Source organism: Acinonyx jubatus, chromosome C1, assembly GCF_027475565.1.
Source record: "Acinonyx jubatus isolate Ajub_Pintada_27869175 chromosome C1, VMU_Ajub_asm_v1.0, whole genome shotgun sequence".
NCBI classification, from domain to species: Eukaryota; Metazoa; Chordata; class Mammalia; order Carnivora; family Felidae; genus Acinonyx; species Acinonyx jubatus.
In genome coordinates, this window is record NC_069381.1 from 7,898,500 (window position 1) to 7,924,408 (window position 25,909).

General features: G+C 50.0%; 2 protein-coding genes across 16 annotated transcripts; one reads left to right on the plus strand and one right to left on the minus strand.

The window, feature by feature from the left end:
• Positions 1–329: 329 nt before the first annotated feature.
• TARDBP (TAR DNA binding protein) lies at positions 330–9,833 on the plus strand. 12 transcript variants are annotated; one of them, XM_053207111.1, is made up of 8 exons: positions 332–635; positions 1,606–1,857; positions 3,802–3,965; positions 5,099–5,239; positions 5,997–6,167; positions 6,546–6,672; positions 7,703–7,772; positions 8,506–9,833. In XM_053207111.1, the coding sequence occupies exons 2-7, from the start codon at positions 1,620–1,622 to the stop codon at positions 7,768–7,770; spliced, it is 909 nt and encodes a 302-aa protein (XP_053063086.1). In that variant the 5' UTR covers positions 332–635; positions 1,606–1,619; the 3' UTR covers positions 7,771–7,772; positions 8,506–9,833. The 12 variants fall into 12 exon arrangements, 7 of the variants coding, with proteins under 7 accessions (XP_026916233.1, XP_053063086.1, XP_053063084.1 ...); XR_008292062.1 differs by having other exon boundaries at positions 333–635; positions 7,633–7,772; positions 8,307–9,833; XR_008292064.1 differs by having other exon boundaries at positions 333–635; positions 7,633–7,772.
• MASP2 (MBL associated serine protease 2) lies at positions 8,718–24,532 on the minus strand. Of its 4 annotated transcripts, XM_027060429.2 has the most exons (11): positions 24,326–24,532; positions 23,993–24,224; positions 23,623–23,800; positions 22,783–22,914; positions 20,666–20,862; positions 20,445–20,592; positions 17,391–17,509; positions 15,715–15,793; positions 13,843–13,977; positions 13,267–13,341; positions 8,718–12,002 (listed from the first exon to the last, which is right to left on the minus strand). In XM_027060429.2, exons 1-11 carry the CDS (start codon positions 24,370–24,372, stop codon positions 11,239–11,241), a joined length of 2,106 nt encoding a protein of 701 aa, XP_026916230.1. In that variant the 5' UTR covers positions 24,373–24,532; the 3' UTR covers positions 8,718–11,238. The 4 variants fall into 4 exon arrangements, with proteins under 4 accessions (XP_026916230.1, XP_026916231.1, XP_053063071.1 ...); XM_027060430.2 differs by lacking the exon at positions 8,718–12,002 and having other exon boundaries at positions 12,715–13,341; positions 24,326–24,461; XM_053207096.1 differs by lacking the exons at positions 8,718–12,002; positions 13,267–13,341; positions 13,843–13,977; positions 15,715–15,793; positions 17,391–17,509 and adding an exon at positions 20,272–20,312 and having other exon boundaries at positions 24,326–24,461.
• Positions 24,533–25,909: the final 1,377 nt, after the last annotated feature.

Below are 25,909 nucleotides of genomic sequence, written 5' to 3' on the forward strand. Positions count from 1 at the left end.
AAACAAGGTCATTCTTTTCAGGTGTGGAGATCGGCTAGGGGAGGGAGGAGTGGATGCACTTGGCTGGCTTTATAGACAAGGGGCTGGGCTCCCGGCTCGCTCAGGCCTCCAGAAGGTCAACCGGACCGGGAATCCAGCTCCCAGCTCCGGTCTGGCCCCGCCCCGCCCCACCCCACCTGGCGTCTCCCGGCCCCGCCCCGCCACTCCTAGCCCTGCCCCTGCGCTAGTCTCGCGCACTTTGAAAGTGCGCGAGCTCGGCCGAGACCCGGGGCCGACGGTTGGCCGGGCGAAGCCATTTGTTACGCTACGTGGGGGGAGCTAACAGCCTACGCCTCCATATTTTTGTCAACTTTTAGCCTCTCAGGCTCAGGTGCTGGTTTTACTGTCGCCTTGAAGTCCGCTCTGTTTGCTCAGCCTCCCGGAAGGGAGCTGTGCCGCTCTGGGGAGAAGGTCGTTGTGCCTCGGTGCGGCGTCCTTCCCCTCCCGACGGGGAGCCGGTGGGAGAGGACGACGGCCGGCGGGGGGGAGGAGGCGGCCCTAGCGCCATTTTGTGGGAGCGAAGCGGCAGCTGGGCTGTTCCTGGAACCGTCGCTGCTTCGGGTTCCCTGTCGGGCTTCCTAGCAGCGGCCTAACGGGTGAGTCGCGGCCGCTTCTCACCGAGGACGCCCTGGGGGTCTCGGCCTCCGTACGCCGCGGCCCGTGGCAGACGCAGCGGCTTCCGCCCCCGCCCCGGGAAGGGAGCCGTGGGGCCGGGTCCGCCTGGTCCTGCCCGAGCGGGCTCGCGCGGGCGCGACGTTAAGGGCCTGGCGCTGGGTGGCAGCCGGCGCCGAAGCCGGGACGCTGGGCCTGCGGTGCCGTGCAGCCCGGGGCGGAGCTTCCGGGCCCTGGCAGGGCTCTGTGCTTTCGGCGCTTCGCAAAGCGCCGGGGGACGCCGCCAGCCTGGGCCCTGTGCCCCTACGTCTGGTCCTCGGGCCGCGCCGAAAAACCCCTCTTTCGGCCACCACGTGCTGGCTTGTGGGAGGTGGCGGCCCGCGTCGCGAAGGACCTGTTGTCGCTGTCCTTGCCCGAGTGTGGGGAGCCCCCGGAAGTCCCACAGTGAGGAACAGGGAGGAACTTTTCTTCCTGCTCTCTTCACCTGGCTCGCTGCTGCTGTTTCTCAAGACACAGCTTCTGCATCTGGTTTTTAGGGACATCAGCTTTTATTCCCACACACGTCTCAGCCCCCAGGATGATTATTTACTTCTTTCTGGCAGCGTATATCAGGGCCGTAATAAATAACTGCTTGTTTGGTATCCTCTCCGGATGTTCCCCCGCCCCCAGTAACCACCTTGCCACCTGCGACTGACTGTTTTCAGTTGAGCATCTGATGCCTAGTAGGCATGCGGCAAGTGTTTATAGCAGGACTGAAATAGCAAGGCATCGTGTTTTGTTAAGAATCACTGGCCTTGCCTTTGCCTCGTTTCGGTGGTAACCCGCGCGTATAAGAGCCCAAACGGCAGAGATGTCCCCGGAACATGGACGTGGTGGTGGTGTTAACCAGGTGATGATAAGGAAACAATTACTCTGACTCGAGTGTCGGTCATTAATGGTTCTTTTTCCTTTAAGAAAACTAAGAGAAGATGTCTGAATATATTCGGGTAACCGAAGATGAGAACGACGAGCCCATTGAAATACCATCAGAAGACGACGGGACCGTGCTGCTGTCCACGGTTACAGCCCAGTTTCCAGGGGCCTGTGGGCTGCGCTACAGGAATCCAGTGTCTCAGTGTATGAGAGGCGTCCGGTTGGTGGAAGGAATTCTGCATGCTCCCGAAGCCGGCTGGGGAAATCTGGTATATGTTGTCAACTATCCCAAAGGTTCGTTGCCGTTTGGCTTTGCAACGCTCAAGCGTTTGTTTCTCATTCTAAGTCCGATCATGGCCTCGTTTCACGGCGAAACATCTCCTATAACCCAAGTATTTCTTTAAATGTTACTGTTAGCTGCTAGTCCTAATTAGTGAAAATTGGAAATACAGAATTTTTTTGAGAGAGAAAACTATGTATTATGTGAACAGATGCTGCCAAGTTAATGCCAAATTTAAGGAACCGCTGAGAATGCTTTGCAGTAATCAGCCTCTTGTAAATAGATTCTTTTCAGGTGCCCTGATGTTTTGCTTTGGTTTTTGGTCCTTGCAGGCTTCCATCAGTCATTCAGTTGATCTGATGTTTTTGCCCCTTAAATCGATGGCTGTAACCCAAATCTGAATTAGTGCAACTATAATTTGGGGTTTTGGTCTTATTCTCACTGCCCCTTATCACTGATGTTCTAAATCAAAAAAAAAAGGAAATATGAAGGAATGGTGCCAAGGAAGTAGGTACATTTCAGCAGAAGGAATTTGCTGTAGTTGATCTCTTTTGTTAAAACGCGATACCAACAAAGTATCATTTTTAACGTGATACCAACAAAGTATCATTTTTGATTAGTATGCAATATTTTGACTTACACTTTGAGAACATTTTTAACAGCAGCTTGGGGTTTTTTTTTGTTTGTTTTTTGTTTTTCGTATGCTGTTTTTCGAGCCATTGGCTACAGATTAATATTTACCCAAATTTAAAATGTCATGTAAGGGCACCTGGGTGGCTCAGTTGGTTAAGTTCTTGATTTTGCCTCAGGTCATGATATTGCAGTTCTCAAGATCGAGCCTCGTGTAGGGCTCTGCGCTGACAGTGAGGGGCCTGCTTGAGATATGCCCTCCCTCCCTCTCCCCTCCCCATGCTCGCTCTCAAAGTAAACAAACATTAAAAAATAAAATGCCATTTAGATGATAACGCGTCAGTACAGGTTCATCGGTTGTAACAAATGTCCCATACTGGTTTGGGGGGTTATTGATAATGGGGAGAAGCTATCCATGTGTGAAGGTAAAGGGGGTGTGTGGGAAGTCTCTGCCATCCTTTCAGTTTTGCTGGGAACCTGAAGCTGCTCTAAAAAATAGTCTTTATAAAAATCTCACTTAGTTCCTTTCCTCTTCCAAATACTGAGGATTTTTGTTTGCTTTTTAATGTTAGTTTATTTTTGAGAGAGCAAGAGCGAGAGTGGGGGAGAGGCAGAGAGGGAGACACGATCCCAGAAGCAGGCTCCAAGCTGTCAGCACAGAGCCTGACAACATGTGGCTCTAACTCACAAACTGAGATCATGATCTGAGCCAAAGTCAGATGCCTAACCGACTGAGCCGCCCAGGTGCCCCCCAAATACTGGTCTTGAAAAATAACCTAAGATTTTGGTTTTTGTTACAAAATCAATGTGAGTTCACTGTTGAAAGTTTATAAAAGAAAGAAAAAGAAAATTGAAATTACCCTTAAAATCCACAGCTGGAGATAAAAGTTGATTGTGTTTTGGTCCGTAACTTTTAACTTACAGGCATTAAGGTAAGCAGATATGTTTAGTAGGCATAAAGATATTACAGCACTGTTTTTTAACCTGTTTTTTTTTCCTTCTTAATGTGTTTTAAAGTCCAAAATGAAGTAGAATTAGTTTTGTTTTGATGTGCCTTTTGAGAGGAGAGAACAAACCATTGTAATCTTGAGATCCTGCAAAACCAGAGGTGGGAGGGAGTCCCTGCATTCGCACCAGAAAAGCCCTTCAGCCACTTATTCAGTCCCTCCTTCTGTCTTTGAGAGCTGATGTCACTCCTTGCCAAAAGTTTTCAGTATCTTATTGTTCTTAGAATCTTTTTGCTTGTCGTTGTTAGGTGTAGGAGTTAATATGTCCTAAGAAGTGTTAAATGGGGAGTTCACTGAGAGATTTCTGCTCCTTTTGTTCAGATAACAAAAGAAAAATGGACGAGACGGATGCTTCTTCAGCAGTGAAAGTGAAAAGAGCTGTCCAGAAAACATCTGATTTAATAGTGTTGGGTCTCCCGTGGAAAACGACTGAACAGGATCTAAAAGAATATTTTAGTACCTTTGGAGAGGTTCTTATGGTTCAGGTGAACTTTGATTTCATTTGACAGTTTTTCTTCTCCAGTGAATTCTTTTCCCCGAATTCCTGCAGTTTAGTGACACTGCCCTTCATGTTCAGCAGATAGTGTCTTTAACATTTGTTACATGCATGCATAGGGGATGCCGAAATGGTTCGGGTGCCTGGCGGGGTTAGTTGGTGGAGTGTGTGACTCTTGATGTCAAGCCCCATGTTGGGTCTAGAGCTCACTTAAAAATTTGGGTTATACTCTTTCCCTTTATGCATATATTCTATATTAACTTAGATTGTTGGGAGATTAAAAAAAACTTTTTTTTTTTTAAGTTTATTTACTTTGAGAAGAGAGCGTGAGTAGGGGAGGGAAAGAGAGGGAGAGAGAACCCCACGCAGGTGTGGACCCTGATGCAGGGGTTAAACTCAGGACCCTGAGATCATGATCTAAACTGAAATCAAAAGCCAGGCAACCAATTGAGCCACCCTGGGTCCCTAAAAAAAACACCTATTTTTTTTTTAAAAGGGGGAGCCACCTGGCTGGCTCAGTTGGAGGAGCGTGCAGCTCTTGATTTCCATGTCGTGAGTTCAAGTCCCATGTTGGGTGTAGAGATTACTAAAATAACTTTTAAAGAAAGATAAAAACACATTTCCTCTTTCTCCAATTTAAGAATGTAAACATTAGAGGGGTGCCTAGGTGACTTAGTTGGTTAGGCATCTGACTTCAGCTCAGGTCATGCTCTCACTGTTCGTGAGTTTGAGCCCTGCATCGTTCTCTCGCTGTCAGGACAGAGCTGGCTTCAGATCCTCTGTCTCCCTCTCTCTGCCCCTCTCCCACTCTGTGCAGGCACGTGTTCTCTCTCTCCCTCTCTGTCTCTCAAAAATAAGTAGTTTAAAAAAAAATGTAAATGTTAGATCTAATTTATCTTTGCATTGTAAACCAAGTTGTTAAAATTCTGTTTCATAACATGATTATTAACATGATCTGGATTCAACATTTACTCTCCTGTTGTTTTTACTTCAAGAATAACTTGGTTTAAATTTTAATTAAGCAACTCCATCTGAGTGAAGCCATTCAAATTACCAAGGAACTCTGATTTGGGTGTGTGTGAGATTTTAGTAAATTTCAGTGATTTTTTTTTTTCCCCCTAGGTCAAGAAAGATCTCAAAACTGGTCATTCAAAGGGGTTTGGTTTTGTTCGTTTTACGGAATATGAAACCCAGGTGAAAGTAATGTCACAGCGACATATGATAGACGGACGATGGTGTGACTGTAAACTTCCTAATTCTAAGGTACTTTACTCTTTTTTCCTCTGCTTTGGGAATTTTGCTGTGGGAATTTTTGTCAAATTTTGACAAAACTCCCTTAGAAGACACTGTAGAATAATAGTAAATGTACTTGGAAAAGGTAGTGGCGGGTATATTCCTGAAACATTTTGTCTCGTTAAAGCCTTAGGACCTTAATGCATGCTGAATGTTTTATGTTTGTTTGAAATAGTTTATTACCTCTCTTACTGAAACTTCGTTCATTTTATTCTTTTTTTTTTCTTTGTTATTTCTGGTGGGTGAACAGTTTCTTACGTGGTTACGTGTTAAAGCACAAAGACAGTGAGAACACATTAATCTTGTCACAAAGGCCTAATTTGTTCCTAGCAAGCAAGACTTATTTGGAGAGTTACCATCTTTGCTAGGGCGTTCCTCAGTCGTTGACTTTCCTTAATCCAAATAAACCTTTTTGAACTTGAAACCTTAAGACTTTGGAGGCACCTAGCTGGCTCAGTCTGTAGGGGTGCAACTCTGGATCTTCGGGTTGTGCGTCTGGGCCTCGTGTTGGGTGTAGCGATTACTTAAAAATAAAATCTTCAAAAAATAAAATGTTACTCTTCGCTGAAGCATTAAAGAGAAGTGTTAATACAGAAGAACGTATCTCCTTTTTAATGACTAATCGCATGTAAAAGGCAGATCGCTGTCGTTACGTCCTCTATCATGATGCTCTTTTCATAGCTCCTAAAATATTTCTCATGTTTTTCTTCCCTTTCGATTTGACCAGCAAAGCCCAGATGAGCCTTTGAGAAGCAGGAAGGTGTTTGTTGGGCGCTGTACAGAGGACATGACCGCCGATGAGCTGCAGCAGTTTTTTTGCCAGTATGGAGAAGTGGTAGACGTCTTCATTCCCAAACCGTTCAGGGCTTTTGCCTTCGTGACGTTTGCAGACGATCAGGTACTTTTCTCTTTAATGATAGTCCTCTGACTGGGTAATTTGTCGTGAAGATTTCCCATCCCGCTGATTGCCGTCCTCAGCTGAGCTTTCTCACCTTGTAAGCTTTGGGATATGTATGGGTCTAGATAGTCGTCGTAAACCCTTTAGGTATTTTTTCAGGATGTGGCGCTTAAGTGGGAGTGTTTTATATCTTTTGAAGATAAGCTGAAAAAGTCCGTGCTGCTGTTACTACAGCTAAAGTCCATTTTACGGGTTTAAATGAAATGAGCTTATTTTTCCTCCCACGTAGACACTGGCTTGAGATCTAAGTTTGATTGCTACTCTGGTGCATGAGTCAATGGTTTAATTTCCTTTATTTACATCCCCTATTTCTTATAGGTTGCCCAGTCTCTTTGTGGAGAGGACTTGATCATTAAAGGAATCAGCGTCCATATATCCAATGCTGAACCTAAGCACAATAGCAATAGACAGTTAGAAAGAAGTGGAAGATTTGGTGGTAATCCAGGTGGCTTTGGGAATCAGGGTGGTTTTGGTAACAGTCGAGGGGGTGGAGCTGGTTTGGGAAACAATCAAGGTAGTAATATGGGTGGGGGGATGAACTTTGGCGCTTTTAGCATTAATCCGGCAATGATGGCGGCTGCCCAGGCGGCACTGCAGAGCAGCTGGGGCATGATGGGCATGTTAGCCAGTCAGCAGAACCAGTCAGGCCCATCGGGTAATAACCAAAGCCAAGGCAACATGCAGAGGGAGCCAAATCAGGCCTTTGGTTCTGGAAATAATTCCTATAGTGGTTCTAATTCAGGTGCAGCGATCGGTTGGGGATCCGCATCAAATGCAGGGTCAGGCAGCGGTTTTAACGGAGGCTTTGGCTCAAGCATGGATTCTAAATCTTCGGGCTGGGGAATGTAGACGGTGGGGTTGGTAGAGACTGGTGGGAATTCAAATTTTTCTAAACACATGGTAAGTATATTGTAAAATACATATGTACCGAGAATTTTCAGAATTGGTCTGTTCAGTGTGGAGTATATTCAGCAGTATTTTTGACATTTTTCTTTAGAAAAAGAGGAAAAGCTAAAGGAATTTTATAAGTTTTGTTACATAAAGGGTTGAAATATTGAGTGTTTGAAAGTGAACTGCTGTTTGCCTGATTGGTTAAAAAAAACAAAAAACCCAACACACTACAATTGATATCAAAAGGTTTCTCCTGTAATATTTTATCCCTGGACTTGTCAAGTGAATTCTTTGCATGTTCAAAATGGAAACCATTGATTAGAACTACATTCTTTTCTCCTTGTTTTAATTTGAACCCCACCATATGAATTTTTTTTCCGTAGGAAAATCTCCTTTTTTGGAGATCATGGTGTCACAGTGTTTGGTTCTTTTGTTTTCGTTTTTGTTTTTTTTTAACACTTGTCTCCCTTCATATGCAAAAGTACAATATGAAGCCTTCATTTAATCTCTGCAGTTCATCTCATTTCAAATGTTTATGGAAGAAGCACTTCATTGAAAGTAGTGCTGTAAATATTCTGCCATAGGAATACTTCCGTCTACATGCTCTCTCATTCAAGACTTCGTCATCACACTGCACAGGCTGCGTCTTTGACGGTGGGTGTCCCATTTTTATCCGCTACTCTTTATTTCATGGAGTCGTATCAACGCTATGAACGCAAGGCTGTGATATGGAACCAGAAGGCTGTTTGAACTTTTGAAACCTTGTGTGGGATTGATGGTGGTGCCGAGGCATGAAAGGCTAGTATGAGCGAGGAAAGGAGAGAGCGCGTGCAGAGACTTGGTGGTGCATAATGGATATTTTTTAACTTGGCGAGATGTGTCTCTCAATCCTGTGGCTTTGGTGCGAGAGTGTGCAGAGAGCAATGATAGCAAATAACGTACGAATGTTTTTTGCATTCAAAGGACATCCACATCTGTTGGAAGACTTTAAGTGAGTTTTGTTCTTAGATAACCCCGTTAGTTGGATGTGTTAAGTGAAACGATACTTGTATTTCCCCTCCCCTTTTGTCAACTGCTGTGAATGCTGTATGGTGTGTGTTCTCTTCTGTTCCTGATCTGTAAGTGTGGTCCTGTGAACTGAAGCTGGTGGGTTGAGAACATGGACTGAGCTTGTGGTGTGCTTTGCAGGAGTACTTGGAAGCAGAGTTCACCAGTGAGCTCGGGGTGTCGCCACGAAGGGTGGAAGTTCTAATGTCTGTCAGCTACCCATAAGAATGCTGTTTGATGCAGTTCTGTGTCCTGTGCTTGGATGCTTTTTATAAGAGTTGTCAATGTTGGAAATTCTTAAATAAAACTGATTTAAATAATATGTGTCTTTGTTTTGCAGCCCTGAATGCAAAGAATTCATAGCAGTTAATTCCCCTTTTTTGACCCTTTTGAGATGGAACTTTCATAAAGTTTCTTGGCAGTAGTTTATTTTGCTTCAAATAAACTTATTTGAAAAGTTGTCTCAAGTCAAATGGATTCATCACCTGTCATGCATTGACACCTGATACCCAGACTTAATTGCTATGTTCTTGCATTGTCCAAAGTGAAAAGTTTTTTTTTTTTCTTTTTAAACCTAGTTTTTAATAAGTCTGGGTGACCGCACCTAAAATGGTAAGCAGTACCCTCCAGTTTTTTTATTAGTGCCTCTGTGCATTTGGGTGATGTTCTATTTACATGGCCTGTATGAATCTCCATTGGGAATCATGCCTTCTAAAAATATTCTTATTTGGGGGGAGTGGGAAAAACAACGTTGATTATTTTCAAATGCTTTGTAGCAAAGCATAGCAGTTGGAAAGGAGGGCATTTCAGCACCTTTCTAGTTTGGGATTTGAAAAGTGGAATTAATTGCAGTAGGGATAAAGTAGAAGAAACCACAAATTTATCTTGTGCCTGAAATCCATTACAAAGCCTGATAGCTTTAAGAACTAGCAGGGTGGGATGTCTGTCTGAAAGTGTTAAGTGAAATGGGCTTTGTCCTCCACAGGTGGGGGAATAGAGTAACGTTGAATGAAATCGTTGACAGAAAACTCAGATTAGACTCTCACGGCGCATTGTGCAGTATGTAAAAGCAATAATCTATGATTCTCTGTTGTACTTTTTATGTAACTGCTGTGAGAGTTGAGCTTGTTTTCTGATGGAAGAATGTTAACATTTTTGTGTCGGTAGCTTACCTGATGCCCTTCTCTAATTAGATGATGATAACTAGGTTTGTCATTTTTCAAGTTACGTGTTTTAAGCTTTTAGAAATGAAGTCGTCCTTTAGACTTGTGATCGCCACGTTGTTTCGTTACTCAGTTTCCTCTGTAAAAGGATCTTGCATTGTTTTAATTTTTTTCTGCATCTCCATTGCATGATTTCCAAACCCTGTACCATCTGAATTTTGCATTTTAGCACTTGCACTGTTACTCAGCAGCAGTAACTTGGTAACACTTAAAATGGTATTCGGGGACCTCCAAAGACTAAACTGACAAGCCTTCAAGGAGCCCAGGGGTAAGTTCACTTGTCAATGGCATGGTTTTAATCCCTTACTTGCACTTGTTGTGAATCTAGTTTCCGGTCTTAGAAGGCTTTCAATGTGTAGCAGCCTTCTGTTAACAATGTTTGTGGTACTAGTAGCTGTGGGTATTTAATTCTACCCTTAAAATTAAAAAAAAAGAAAGAAAGAAATGAAGTCTAGAAGTAAAACTATTTGGCAAAGATTTGTTTTTAAAATTAAAAGTCTTATTTGGTCATCTCAATGCATTCATTCTTAAAACTTTTTTGAACCAGTTGAATAAAAAATTTGTTGCCACCACAGTTTAGTGTCTGGAGTCTTACTGGAAAAATTCAATTTCTTTTTTATATGTGACAAAGGTGATGGAAAGTTACTTTGGAAAAGTCTCAAGAAGTTCCCCTTTAATATGCACAAGAGGAATCAGGCAGAAACTCAAGATGAATTTTTACATGAGTGGTAAATATTTGGCTAGAATGAAACTCTGTTAAGTGTTAGCTATTAAAACTTGAAGGAGGAATAGCCAGCCGAAATGACCTGAGATCTTTAAGGTTAGGTGAGCTTAAATTGTGTCCTTAGGGAAAGTATCTTAACCGCTTGATAATTCCAAAGATGTATGTGATAATTAGAATAATTTGTTGTTGAGTGCCAGGAGAGGAGCTCTTCATTGTGTATGAGTTCTATACTCAGCTCTTGTGATTTGTGATCTGTTGTTTTAGGTATGCCCAAGGATTTTCGTGTTCATTGTGAGAATTAAAAAACTACAGACTTACCTTTGCTATGGCCACTTAGTTCTGATGTCGTAGTTCTTCTTAAGGAATTGCCACATTTGATTCAGCGGTCTTCTGAATTTGAACATTATTTAGGTTATTATTTCCAAGTGCCGGGAACATCCTCACAGCTGAATTAAAGTCTTAGCGTTGGCGTTACTAGGTCAAAGACTGCATGCTTTCAGGGCTTTTCAGATACATTGCCAAGTTGTCCTTTAGAAAACCTGTGTTGTCTTTGACAATGTGAAATGGTGCTGTTCTGTGTTTTTCTTGTCTGCCAGTTGGGTAAGTGAAAAATTATATCTCGCCAGTTGATGGCATTGGTTTTGCACATGGGAATCAGTCAATACCTAACCTGAAGTGTTGATGTTTCCGTTTTATCTACAAAATCACGATTCTAGGTTATCCCTGAACCAGTACTGCTATAATATATAAAGCTCTGTTAGAGATCAAGAACAAGTCCCCAGACAATGGAAGAGTTGTCAGAGAACATGAACGGGCAGTTTATAGAAATGCAGATATCTGGTGCAGATACTGCACTTTGTAAGTCATGAAATGCAGATTTAACTGGTGATTTTCTGTGGGATTGGCACAGGTGATCTCCCTTGCCTGTGTCCCCTCGAATCCGGCAGGAAGCGGTGAGAAGCCGCAAGGGAGGGGCACCTGTGGTGGCCTTCTTTCCCGAAGTTTGCTTTTGGTTTTGGCGGTAGGGCAGTAACTGCCATGTTAATGTCTCTCGGGTCACGTTGCTGCTACGGTCTTTTAAAGGGGTTTCTAAAAAGAATCCTTTTCTGATTGAAGACACAACGAGTTAAAAGTTATTAATTATGTTCTTGATCCAGGGAATATAGTTAACAACTTTTGTGTAGACCCCATACTGGTTTGCTTCCCCACAATTCATGGAACCCCAGGACACTATTCCTCCCACAAACCATGTCTGTGTCTCGTTATCTAGAAACACTAATGCCCCTCCACTGTCCCCTTTGCAGCTGTCCTTGCCCCCGCCTTCTAAGCCAGCGCAAAGCATGTTTTCTGTCACCCTTCCCCCTGGATAGGGCTGCTTTTCATACGCAGCAGTACATTTCTGGTGATCGACAGTTGGAATGTCAACAAACATTAGACTTCTGGCAAGAAAACCCCTTTGGGTTAATCCCCATCCAGACACGGTTCCAATGTCATTTGTCCTCATGAAGGATTCGGCTTCTTTTCGTGGCAAACAGATAGGCAGGATGTTGCTATTGATTACAACTCTGTTCTTCAACTTAATCAGTGCTATGTCGTTATCAAAGCCAGCATCATGAGTATAGCCTTCATGTATAAAAATGGCCTCGGCCCAGGCTGGTGTATAATGAGCTGACAGTCTCTTCAGGGCACCCATTCTGATCTCTAAGGAGGAGGCATCTTCTTTTTGCTCATACACAGCGTGAGCAGCTGTGAGGATCCAGTTGTCCTGTAGGAGTGCGCCTGCTGCCGTAGTTCGACCTAGTAATAGGACTTGCCAGGGAAAGTCGCCAAGCTTTGCGTTTTGCCCTCCATATATACGCCCTCTTTCGGTGCGAGTTGATATTCCACAAACTAGGGAAAGAAGCAGATATATAGAGCCTTTATAGAAACCCAGTGGTGTTTTTTTTCCGTAATCATTCCCACTTTGGAATTGTACCTATTTAATATCATCCAAAAATATCATCGGGTGAATTGGTGGGTGTCCACCCACACGGGCAAGTGAGACTGCTTTAAAACGGCACAGTTCGAACCTGAGGAGGAAACCTTTTGGTATTAGCATTAGCTCCTCAGAAAATGAGGTGTATGAAAATTAGCTTTTAGAAACTAATTTGTTTTGCTGAAATAATTTGGCCTACACGATAGGGAGTATTAATAGGGCAGACAGGAATTGTCTGGGCTGATGTACTGGGGTGATGTGATTACAAATCCAGTGAAAGGAAATAACCTTTTCATTGCTTCTGTTTTCCTGCTTGTAAAATGGGGTATTTACCCTGTAGTTCTGGGAAAGCAGGAACTAAGGTCACTGTTGCAGGATTTGCAAAATCACTTTTGCCTTTGAACATTTAAACGTTTTGCAAATCAGAATGTTGGCAGTTGTAGCCAGGAACCTTCAGGTTCGGAAATTACTATTTTAGTCTAGTTGGTTCTTCCAAACTAAATTTTCCTGTGTGTATTGCTAACTAAATACACTCATTAATGTAGCAAATATGTCTCCTGTTGTGGCAGAATACTTGCACTAAAACGTACAAATGTTGTGTCAGCTAAGATGTAGTTTTTTTAAGAAAACTAATTTAAGCCAGATAACGCAGGAGTAATGAATACATTATTACCTTTCTGATTTTTTTTTTAATCGCTGTACTCAACTACATCTTCAGAGCCAATTCTGGCAAAAAAAAAATTTTTTTGGGGGTACTATTCAAAAGGCAGATTGCATTAATGTTTAAAAACTAGATGTCGTTGAAGACAGTTGCTTAGGGAAATGAGTTATTAGCTTTGGGTTTTAATAGTTTCACAGAGAAGAAAAAGTTAACTCCACAGCAGGACTTGTGTTTATAAATGTAAATGGTTCAAGATAATTCTTAAAATCGTTTCATTTTTTACGCTCGCCTAGTTGTGAAGTCAAAAATAGTCCAATGACTGACGTGCAGTCGGCACCTAGCAGCCCCTCCGCATGGAAAGGGGAGAGTGAGAACGTGTTATCTGGAAATAATAACTTGGTGTAAGAGCCAAGTGCTGAGGTTCCATTTCTGCCCAACACCAGCCAGAGCTCCGCTCGCCTCCCGCCCAGCTGTACTTTCCATCAATTACGCGTCTCTTGTGTAAATGTATCCATTACCAGGCTCACAGACTGGGAGCGATTTTTCTCCTTTGGAGCTCGTCCAGAATCCATCAGCCCCACACACATATTTACCTGCAAATCATTGGAAAAGCAAAAATGTTTAACTGCATGGAGAAGGTGGTTGTCACTTGCTTGAATAGCCCCTTGAAGAATGTTGATTCTGGAGCATCATCGGGAAAGAGAGGTGTCTGAATAACCATTTTACATGATTTCATAAATAGGAGGTCTCTGCATTAACCATGTTTGCTTGCAAAGTGGAAACCTTTTAGATGTGTAACTTGAATATGTATCAAGATCTCAAGTGCTTAATGATAAGGTTTTGACTTGTTAAATTAAACCATTTGGAATATATTGTGTGTTTGTAGTAGTCATTTACTAGATAAGATCTGTTTTCAGATTCTTGCAAATTGACATTAAAGTCACTTGAGCTGTAATACTTCACTTAGCGGGTGGGGGTAGTGCCTTTTAATCTTCCCTGCAACCTTAGCCAAAAATGTTGGCTAAAGTTTATTTTCAGATCCCGAGGGTTTAGGTTCCAAATCACTCACCCCCAGCTTTGAGCACTTTGCTTACCATCCTCTGATCTCATCGTGTAGAAGATCTCGTTACAGCGGTATTGAATCTCCGCCTTGTATGTGGTCACTTCAGGACCTGTGACGTACTGCACTTGGCCGTTGGGTAAATCTTCCGGCGGGCCGCAATCCACAACTGGTAAAGGGAGAGGGAGGAGTCAGGTCGCACTAACCTGATTTGTGTCCAGCGCTGACCGCGAAAGGCCAGACGGGCAGGTGGCTGTGCTGCCGGGCGCTGTGGCCCGAAGCTCCCCCTGTGTGGGAACAACGCTGACCCTCTTAACTGAAAATGGAGAGGTCGGCCTTACTGTGATCGTAAAGCATCGCCTTCCTCCTGTTCCGACTCGAACGGCTAGATTGCGGTGAGGCCCCTGGGGTGGGAGCCGCACGGTGCTTTCCAGAAGGAAGGGGTTTGAAGCCACCTGGGACTCCTTAGTGCCCGTGCCCTAACTTCTGACGGAAATTCTGGGGCAAAAGGGCCTCAAGGAAGGAAGAACGGGGCACCAACCACGCGTCCCTGGAGAGCAGTACTCCGTTTGCAGTTTGGCCCTGAGCGCCAACAATAGGACGGAGGACTTGGTTTGTGCTAAGGCTCCTTGTCCCAAATTAACTTTTTAGGAGATCTGGAAGTCCTAGTCCTTGAATTTGCATTAGAATGCTCACCCGTTAGAACACGAGTGTGAACGATCTACCCAGGTTCGGAGATGAAGTGATAGGCCAGAAGCCCTACTTTTCACGCAGGAGGTCGAAAACTCGACACTGGACAACTCGACACTGGACGTTCTTTCTCCGAACATTCAGAGCTTACACAGATAGCAACTTAGCCATGAGCCTGGTTCTGTGCCGAGTGCTCCTCTGATTCTCCGCAGAGAGGTGCCCACGGCTACCTGGCTTCATTAAAGTGGCCGCGCTGGGGTTCGGAGCCGGACTCCCAGCTCCCAACGCTCCCGTGGTGCCGGCTCTCCTGCTTTGGAACTAAGCATTGGTAGTCTCGGTGGTGGGGCTGAAGCTACGAAGTGAAAGTGTTCCAGTTGCCTGTGAATTCTGTGGGAACCCTTGCACAAAGTGTGCACAAATACATTTACAGGGGCGCTGACCACAGCAGTGCATGTATTCGGAAAGACCTGGGCACGGCACACAGGCCGTGGCGGGGGTGCCACGCAGCCACTAACGAGGGCGTGATTCTCCTAACCCTTGGGTTGACGTGGAAAGAGAGCCCAACAACACGGGGGAGTCCGTGCGATCAGACCGAGTCTCCTTTTGCTTAAAGAGTGTGGACTAGTGAGATACGTTAGGATACACACACAGCATGGGAGCTAAAGCACGTGAAGGCACGGACCTCCAAACTCTCAGGGGTCGTTTGGGGACGTGGGCAAAAGAGGCTGTCGCTGTAGGTTTCTGTAAACTTAGGTTTTCGACTTGCATTTTATCGCTGGGAAAACAACTTACGATGTGATTCTTAACTCACAGGCTGGTAAGTACACCCTCGCTCCAGTTTGGTGTGTATGTGGCTGCGCAGTGACCCCCGTCCCCACAGTATGGTGGCCTGTACCTGTGCACACGTGTGAGAGCGTGTGTGACCGCGGGCGTGTTCTAACAGTGGGATCGCGGGCCTTAAAGTGCCATTTTCTCTTTCCCATCCTGCACGGAGATTTCATACTTGGAAAAAACAGTTTTAAAGATTACGCTTGTCCAAAGGCGATACTTTTCCTAGTGGCTTGGTTCCCGTTTAACCTGTAAGAGCGCCCGGAGAGGCCGGGGAGGAGGAGCAGGTTTGGAACCCGGTCCCCGAGAAGCGGACCATTTCAGAAGAGACCGGAAGCGGGCACGGGCGGCAGAAGCCGCGCGGGGATCTGGGGTCACCGGGCCTTACTGCTGCACTGCGGCATCGGCTTGTCCCAGGATCCGTCTTTCTGGCACACGGCAGCAAATGACCTGAGGGGCAGACGACCCTAAAGAAGAAGCCGGAAAGGGTTGCGTTACTCGTTTGTATCGGGACCCCACTCCCCGAAGCTCCGCTCCCGCAGCAGTGCCGGGATGGGGGGGGGGGGCGGGTTCAGGGGGTGCCGCACCCACGTGACCGGCCACACCCCCGACTCTGCCTCGCTGCCCATGCGCGCTGGCGGCCGACAGCTCTGCCCGTTGTGTCGCCGATGCCGCAGACCTCCTCTCCCTCTCTAAGAGAGGTGTTGGCGCTGCAGGGATCAAATGGTGACCTCTGCGGCAACTGCGGAATACTTTTCGCTCTCCACTGCAATCCAGGAACACGACACATCCAGTGCCTGCTGCTTTTTCACCAGTTCTTTACATAAAGGGCCAAAGGGCGGTGGCCGAACTTCGGGGAAGGCCAGCCGGCTCCCGCGTGGAGCGAATGTGCCCGGAGTTTTCTAGCCTTGTGGCCATCAGCTGGGGGGGACAGTTACTAAAAATACTTTCCTAGGCCTCGCCTGTGCGTTCTCAGTCATTGCTAGAATGGTTTGCAGAGAACGTGTCTGACTTACTGAAACGTTATTTTAAAGTTGGAAGTGAAAGATCACTTGGGCAGAGCAGAAGAAGCCTTTATGCTTTCAAGGAAGCAGGAGGGTTTTTTGTTCGTTCTTTTTCCCTTCCACCCCACCCCCACCCACCCCCCAGCAGAAACTGAAGAGGTTTGCAGTCCAAGGAGCTGCGGGCCAAGACCCTGGCCGGGAACTTTGCAAGGTGGGAAAAGTGCCGGGTTTTGTTTTGCTTCGTTTTGGACTCACTCCTCCGCAGGACTGGACTGAATAGCTAACTATTGTACCGCTGGGATTCAGTGACAATTTTGAACAACATAAAGAGGACGTGTTAATCTCTTACCTGTGCCCCTGAAGCAACACAGTAAGCGTTTTTAAAAAAATTATCCTCCCTCACCCTTCACAGAGGTCACTATTTATAACTTTGCAGAATGTACCGTTTCCTAGTGCCGGTTAGTCTTTGGTGCGCCCGGGACTTGTGGCACGGAAAGGTCGTCACGTGACCGGGGGCGGGGCCTAATTTAATGCCAGGTGGTAGCCCGGGCCTCTCGAGCTGCCTTAGGGTGTGAACAGGGAAAAAATCCATTTTAATCACCAACTTCGGAGAAGAAAAGGGCTTCTTCTTTTCTTCCTTCCTTTCTTTTTTTTTTTTTAAGTTTATTTTGCTTATTTTGAGAGAGAGGGTGGGAGGGGCAGAGACAGAGAGGGAGAGACAGAAACCCAAGCATGCTCCGCATGGAGCCCGCTGTGGGGCTCAAACCCAGAAACCGTGAGATCACCGCCTGAACCGAAATCAACAATCCGGGGCTTGACTGACCGAGCCGCCCCAGGTGCCCCTTAGAGCTTTTTGCATAAAGAACGAAAGAATTCTCCATAGACCTCACTCTTCTAGGCCAGCTTATCTCTTTGAATGTTAGTGGCTAATCGTGGGCCAAAGAAAGCCCCGTGCTGACCACAGCTATTTTTCCCCTTGCACCCATCTGCCGATACGAATATGCAGCCACGTAAAAACCGGTCATGATCCTGCTGCGCTTGGAGCTCTGTGCTAACTTACCTGCAGGAGCTCGTACCCAGTCTCGCAGAAGACGGCGAAGCGGTCTTTCAGGACGTACTGGGCTTGCACAGGCGCGAGGCGGCCATTAGGTGGAGCCACCGGACCAGGGCAAGGCCGAGCTGCGCGGGGAGGGGGGGGGTTGGAAACCGGGTTTAGGGGTTTTGATGCGGCCTCTCGAAGGCCAGTCTGAATGCAGCCATTTCAAGGTCTTGATTTTATAGCCGGAACACTTAACACAGAGAGAGCTCGCCACAAGTGGGGTAGACCGCTTCAGAGTTCAAACCAGAGGCCAGATGACCCTGTGGGGCGCGTATTGCACCGATCGGGATTAGTAGCCGCGCCTGGTCCTCCCGGAAAGCGACGTTGCTGAGCGGGGAACCCGGGGGGCGTCTGCTCTGCCCTGGGGACCTTACAGTCCCTGCCGCAAACCAAGAGAGAGTGTCGCTTGGAGGAAAAGAGCTTAGACCCGCATTCGCAGCAATTACTTTTAGCCTCTCTGGGCCTCCGATTCCTCTAGGGGTCGTGAGGGCCGGATGTAAAGGCTAGTGCCTTGCTGAGCGCTGGGCCAGAGTGGGTGCGGGTGACCGCCACAACAGCCCGGAGACACCTAGGGTTCCGATCCCCACCGGCACTCAGGGAGCCTGTGCTTCCCCCTCGCCAGCACGTGCTCACAGCGCTCAGGCCCCCCCCCCCCCCCGACACTGCCTTCCACTCCAGCCCCCAAACCCCAGCCTGGTGTCACCCTCCGCTTCCCCTCTGCCACGCCAGTGGTTTGCTAAGTCCCCCCAGCAGCTGGTCTCCGTGCCCTGGGGTGGCTCTCAGTCCCTTGCTGTCCCAGAGCCCTGCCCACCAGCGCCCCCTGCGCACCCCCCACCCCCCCACCCCTCCCCCGGTCTCCAGGGACAACCCTGGTGGCTGCCCAGCACCCAGGCCAGAGCCCTGCTCTGCTCTGCCTTGGCCCTTCACCCACCAGCCCCGCAAACCTGACTCCCCCTTTGAGTTGCTCTGAAAGCAGCACTTCCGTTGAAGATGTGTTATGACTCTGACCTACAGAATGAACGAACCGGGGACAAACCAATCGGTCTCCTAGCTCCGGTCTCCCTCCTCCCGACCAGTCTCGCCCCTTCCCACGTTTCTAACCAAGGTGGCCCAAGGGTCAATCTTTTCTAATCCAGTTTCCTCGTTTAAAAAATGACTCCAATCCCCATCATCCCAATTATCACTTCCTCCAAGCCACACCCTGTGCTCAGCGCCTTCCCTGCATCAGCCCAGGAAGGAACGCCTTTTGAAGGAGACATCGTTCTTAATTGGGACGACTGGGACATTACGGCTCAGAAAAGTTATGTGAGAGGTTCGGCGTCACATAGCCAGGCAACAGGTTCGTGCCCGGACACACACCTAGGCAGCCTGACACCAAAGCCTGCACTCTGATTTCCTGGATGGGTGGGTGGTTGGAGAGAAGGATGGATGGATGGATGGGTGGGTGGATGGAAGGAAGGCAGGCACTGAGGATGGAGGGAAGGAGGGAGACATACTCTTTCCCCTAAGAGAAGGTGATCTTGCCTGGAACAATCCTTTCTTTTCTTTTGCTTATAACTGTCTTGCCCCCTCTTTCTTCCTATGTTTGTACACGCCCCTTCAGAGCTCCCCTCCACTTGGTAGATGGGATGCTGCCCAAATCATGAATCATTTAATGAAACCAATTAGATCTTCACATTCGCTCAGTGGGATCTCGTTTTCTGGTTTTGATGGCTGGACGTGAGGGGTGGTGCAAGAGGGCACCCCAAGATATGACTCTTTAGCATAAGGATTGTTTTGAGCTGGTTATTTCCAGACATTGCAGACACAGGAGAGGCTCTGAGAACAGAGTCGAAGTTTTCCTTTTGTCAGGGAACTTTATGTTTACAAAAGACACGTCCATTTTGTAAGCGTGTCCCCCTCTCTGCCCTAGAAGAAGGATGAATACGTCACTAGAAAACTCATCACCGGAGAAGGCAGGGTCTTAAATCTGTATTACGGACCTTACTTTCATTTACCATACTTTTCCTGGTCACACCAGCTGCCCATAACTGGCTCCCCGCCGCCCTCTCTTTTGTATTTAGCTGAAGATGTTATCGAAGCCTGAGTTCTAAATCCCCATTGTCCCCTGGGTAATCTCCCACGTGTGCATGAGACGTACCTGTTAACAAACTTGTTTGATTTTCTCTTGTTAATCTGTCTTTTGGTCCCAGCTAAGAATTTAGGAGGGAATTATTTTTTCCTCTCTTACAGAGGAAGGAGGGCTGGTCGGGTGGATGGAAGAGGGAGGGACAGGAGGAGGGGTGAGGAGAGGGATGGACACGTGGGCGGATGGCATTTCCTCTTGGGGTACCATTGTCTCTCACAGGCCATCCCCCCCACCCCCAAGCCTGCTTTGTCTTCTGGTGGAATTTGGGACATACTATCCCAAACTACAGCACCTTGGCATGTTGAATATCTTTTTAAACTGAAGGAGTTTGAGAAAACAGAAACAGGGAGATCCCTCAGACCTCTGCTCCCCGGCCCTTTGTCATTGTCACAGTCAGAAGACCCTCATGTACTGTCATGTGACAGGTGCCCTCCTTGTGCCAGGAGGGAAGGAGCATCCTTCTCTCTAAAGACAAAGGGAGCCAAGAAGAATCCAAATAAACAGGCCTTTCTAACTCCTCCTCCCAGCACCCACCCCCCACCGAGTCTACCGCACTGACCTTAACGTGTCATTTTTTTCCCGTGACCATCCATCCACCTTTCTGCAAACCCGGCACAAAAGTACACAGGCCTGTTTCTTTGGGTCTTTCTTTCCTTATGACGTCTCCCATGTAGAACTTCCGTGAAAGAAATCTGGACGTGTTTCTCCTGTTGATCTGTCTTTATCAGTTTACTTTTCAGACCCAGCCAGGGACCCTAAGAGGGTCAAGGAAAACCTTTTCTCCCCCTACACTTCCCAGGCCCAGCTAGGAAAAGTCCCATCCCGTGTGGCTCCTTGACTCTCCCGAAACAGCTTCCTGCTGGGATCTGAGACCCACTGGCCCTCACCTGTGCTGGTGTAGTGGATCTTCCAGCCCGTGTGGTCCCCCGACTGATCCGTGACAAAGGTGATGGTCACCGCGTTGCTTTTTGTTTCAATCCTGCTGGGCAACGTCGTCCCGCAAAATGGGCCATATTCCTCTTTGTCTGTTTGAATCTGAAGGCAGAAAGGGCCCTGTCACCTCAGGACCTGCCAGAGCCAGATGAGGTCCAAATCCCGGGAACCTGACCTTGAGGGAGTCATAGGGGCACAGGGTTTCAGGGTGCGTCTCCACGTCGAAGGACCCCACGAAGTCCAGGATGATGCTGAACCCCTCCTCCAGGTGGATGCTGTAGGAGCAACTGGACAGTTTGGGGTACGGCTGTGGGTATTCAGGGCTGCTGAGCACCCCCGACCGGCCGGTGAAGACCTGACCTGAACACAGGGCTGAGAGAGGGGGTGTTCCTGTGAGCCGGGGCGCAGGCAGCCTGGCTCCGCCCCGTCCGGCTGTCCTCACTGCGGTCCGGCCCGGGGCCCCGCGCAGGCCCGCCCCAAAGACACCTCCTCGGACCGAACACCCCACCCCAGTGGTGAAGGGACAATCTGGAGTTTCTCGGGCTTCCTGGCTTTGGCTGAAACAGGTGACACCCGGATGTACATCCTCCAGGCCCCACTCACACCCCTGGGGCTCCTGGGCCAGAGTCACAACCCCGGGGGGTAAAGAAGTGAGCGAGGTCACCGGCGGGGTTGGGGGGGGACAGAGGGGGGCGGAGACGGGGGGGGTGGTGAGGGATCCCTTCCTTATCTACCCCTGACCCCAGCAACTCCCAAGTTCATCCACCACGGGGCTCCCGCCCACACCCGGCCCGGAGCAGTCCAGCCTTCCCTGGTTCCCCACGGGGAACAGCGGGGCCTTCTCTTGTCCACTTCACCTCCCACCCTGGGCCTGGACTCTGCCCCAGGGGGGTTGGTTGAGGGAAGTTCAAGTTCACACTGATCAAGCGTGTCTGGTGCCCTTTCCCCACTGGGCCAGCTGATTGTGCACTTGCTGAGGGAGCGTCTATACCAGCCATGGGAGGTGTCCGACCACCCCTGCCCCAGGCTGTAGACAGAGGGTGTGGGCATTTGAGCCAGGAGATTTCCAGAACTGAGGAGTCCCAGCACGGCCTTCCTTGCTCTGTGTGGCTGCTCCCCAGGGGCAGAGGGAACAGCCCCTGGGTGTGGGGGACCAGACCCCCCATCAACACAATCTCGCCGGGCCTCTGTGCTCGGGGTCAGGCTCCCCCAGCCCAGCACACGTGGGACAGGAGCCATCCTCTGAACAGGAGCTGGTCTCAGGATGCTCCCAGCTCAGCCCCTGGGGACCTAGTGGGGCGTAGAGAGAGCTCGGTTTCCCTGTGTGAACTCAGGCCAGCCCTCGCCCCTCTCTGGGCCTCAGTGCCCCATCTTCCAAATGGATTGGGGGCTGCTGAGTAAGCCTTTCTATCAAAGAGGCCCGTGGCCCGTGGAGGGGACTCCCACTGACCGAGGTGCCTCCAGGCCTTGATGAGGGTAGGGAGAGAGGGGAGGCGGCCAGGGTGCACACCACAGCCCTCTCCCCACAGGGCCCCCCAAGAGACACGAAGCAGAAGTAGAGGTGGAGGCAGGTTTATTGTTAGGTCTGGGGATGGGGCGGTCAGGGGGGCTGCAGCAATCTCGGCCCGACCCAGACCGGAGCCGGAGGTGAGGCTAGGGGCTCTGCTCTGGAAGAGAGAACAGAGAGACAGGGAGAGACACTGGGAGAGAGACACTGAACAGGGGGAGGCGGGGTCAGCACTGAGGCTGGGGGCCGCCCTCTTGCCAGGACACCCCCGGATTTCCTGCCGTCTGGCCACCTGGCGCCTGGCAGGAGTTCAGAGGGGGCGGGCAGTAGAGGCCGAAGGGGCTGGCCTGCTGGGAACCAGCCGCTTTGAGCACGCCCTGTCCACACTGGGAAGTTTTGTGCAGGGAAGCTTGTGTGAGCCAGGCCCGCGTCCCCCACTCTTCCCATCTGGGGGCCCAGGGCGGCTGTATGGGGGCGGGGGTGCCCGGAGCCCAGACGGGATACACGGTGGGGACCTAACACATGCGATTTAAGGGAACGGGCTGAGGACCAATGGCCGAGCTGAGGGCAGAGGGAATGTGAGTGGATGGGACACACGGCAGGAGGGGACAGAAGATCAAAGGTGGGCCAGCGGCCTGCCAGAAGTGCCCAGTGGGCCAAGGCCAGGGGTCCCTCCGGAGCCCCGGGCAGAGCGGCTATGGCCTTGAGGAGCTGGCTGTATCCTGGGCCAAGGTGGGGGCTGGGCTGGGCGCCGTGTCCGCCCCGCCCCCATGGCCACAGCTCACCTGAGCACGTGCGCTTGTTGCGGTGGAGAACGTAGCCCACGCGGCAGGAGCAGTAGAAGCCACCCAGGTGGTTGTGGCAGTGGTGGTCGCAAGGAGGCGCCTCTCCTGGGGGCACCTGGCACTCGTCGATGTCTGGGGGAGGAGCGGGCCAGGCGGGTGGTCAGAGGGAAGGAGACGAGGCCGATGTGGGGCCTCACGGCTGAGCCGAGAGGAGTCCCCTCATGTCTCAAAGAGGCTGGTGCCCGGCCAAGCATGTTCTAGGCCCAGGGGCACCGTAACGTCCCCGGGACGCTTGGAGGTAGACATCACCACCTTCTCCAAACCAGGGACAGGTGAAGCATCCTGCTCCGAGTCACCCAGCTAGCGGGTGATCGGTCGAACCCACCGAGCAGGTTCCGCCAAACCCCGCTGCACCCTCCTGGGGAGCACAGAGAGGTTGAGCCACGTGCCCAAGGTCACACAGCAGACCCCCTCCACCCCGGAGCCGCCATGTGAAATCAAGGGTCAGGCTCGAGGCCCACGCACAAGTACAGTGTTCCGGGCCGTCCGTTCTCGGCGGAGTAAGTGGGCTCCCTGGGCCCTTGCACCACAGGGGGGGCTGTGGGCATGTCCCTGGCTCAGCACCGTCAGGCTCAGTCGGAGGGCGGAAGGCATGGCTGTCACCGATATTTGCACCGGGGATGGTGTTGGACTGATCTGCGGACTTCTCTCCCGCTGGCTTGGCAGGAATCCAGCCTCGGGGAGGTGAGGAGGCTGAAGGGAGAGCTGGCCTGGCCCAAGACAGAGTCGCCCCTGGCCCGCAGATGGGCCCTCCCCCGCCCCCACCTCCTCTCGGCTCACCCTCTGCCGCATAGAAGGCCTCAAAGCCCGTGAAGGGCTTCTCGTTGGAGTAGTCGGAGTGGAAGGTGACATCCAGGCTGGAGGCCGGCGAGTAGAAAGTGTCGTTGCCCGGGGCCCGCTCCGTGTCTGTGCTCTCCTGCCCGCACAGCGTGGCCAGCACCTTGGTCCCTGAGCTCAGCTGTAGGGTCGGGGTCACAGGGAGGGAGGGCAAGACGCAAGGCCCGCCGTCCCTCCGTCCCTCCTTCCCTCCCTCGGAGGCCAGACCCCGCTCCCACGTGTCCCTGCCCAGCCACCCCCCGACCACGGGGCCCCTTCGTCGGGAGCTCCCAGCCCCCGAGAGGGTCCGGGTCACCCCCCGCTCCGTCGGCACCTTGACAAAGTCATACTCGCAGAGGTAGGAGAGCTCCAGGTGGAAATGGGTGAAGTAGAGGCCCAGGCGGTAGCCGGGGGGAGCCCTCAGGGTCCAGCGCTGGTCCTGGTTGTTGCCATACTCCCCGGGGAAGCCAGGAGATGCCAGGCGCCCGAACACGGGCTCGGGCCACTGCGGGCCCTGGGGTGCGGCTGCCGAGCCCCACAGCAGGCCCAGGAAGATCAGCAGCAGCCTGAGGGCGGCGGCACGGGGGTGGGTGAGGGCCTGGAGGCCTGTCCTCACCCCTCGCCCCTGCGGGGGAGGCTGGTGGGGGGGGGGCGGTGGTCCACTCACCTCATCGTGCACCCATCCAGCTGACCAGGCCGGATCTGGAGCCTCATGGTCTCACCTTTGATCTGTTTGTCCAGTGCCCGGCCCTGCCCCCAGCCTCCCTGACCCTGGGATTCTGGGAATTGACCCCGTGACTCCTGCTTGCCCCAGCTTTCCGGCAGGGAGGACAGGACGCTCCAGGAGCCAGGAATTGCACCTGGATGACAGATGGCCCTGGAATGAATCTTGGCTCCGTCCCTCACCCTTAACTTCTGTGTTTCCTCCTAAGGCCGGAGGGGGGCCTCCGTGACAACGATGGCTTCTGGACGGAGGTGGGGGATGCATTTATGTTTGCTCCCTCCTGAAACCCTATGCAAGATGGGAGAGAGAGGTTTCTTAAATGTCTTTTATTTCTGAGAGAGAGAGACCGCAAGTGAGGGAAGGGCAGAGAGAGAGGGGGTGGGCAGAGGATCCGAAGCGGGCTCCACAGGGACAGCAGAGAGCAGCCCAATGTGGGGCTCAGACGCACTAATGGTGAGATCGTGACCTGAGCTGAAGTCAGACGCCAACTGGCTGAGCCACCCAGGCGCCCCGGGAAAGAGAATTTTTAAAAACACATGAATGTATGAGGACGGAGGCTATGGGAGAGGAGGCAGCGTTCCCGTTTTGGAAGCTGGGTAAGTGGACAGGTGAAAATAACCCTCTAGAAAGCAACTCTAAATCGTCAACGGAAGGGGAAATCGGCTTGGGGATTGGCGGCACTGAGTCCTTCTGGAAGCGTTAAGAAGCTAGCCAATCCCAGGATGCCTGGGGGGCTCAGTCGGTTGAGTGCCTGACTCTTGATTTCAGCGCAGGCCATGACTCCAGTGTCATGAGAGCGAGCCCCGCGTCGGGCTCTGCACAGTCCTCTGCCAGACTAAAGCTTGGGGGTACGATACGGCTGAGATGTGTGTTACTCTGTGGCCAGGCCCTAAGGGATGCTGCAACTTCTGTCTGGCTCTTTTTGGGATCAGTTGCTCTGGGGGAGGCCAGCTGCCATGTTGTGAGGCCACTCAGTATCCCTATGGGGGCCACATGGGGGAGGAACTGAGGCCTCCTAGCAACCACTGGCGTAATTTGCTGGTCACCCATCAAATCACCAAGGTGGTGAGGGACCCGTCTTGGAGATTGATCCTCTGGTTCCAGTTAAGGCCAGGTGACTGGCCGACGGCTTTGCCGCAAACTTACGGAGGAGTCTAGACTGCACCAGCTAGCTAAGCCACTCCCAAATTCCTGACCTGCAGAAAAGCATTTCAATCTGCCACCTCTGAGGTACTTTTCAACACAGCAAGAGATAATCCATAAAAATGGAAAAGAGCAAATCTCAAAATGCTAAAGGGAGATGATTTCCAACATAGAATTCTATACCTATCCAAATTCTATGCCCATCAGTCAAGCAGTGGAACAGGGACATTTCATGTGTGTCAGATTTTTCAAGCATCCCCTGTCCCCTTTCTCAGAAAGTTACTAGGGAATATGCTCCACCAAGACCAGGGAGTAAACCATGAAACGGGAAGGCATGAGGTCCAGGAGACAAGACTTCTGATAGGGAGTTCCACCAGGGGTGGT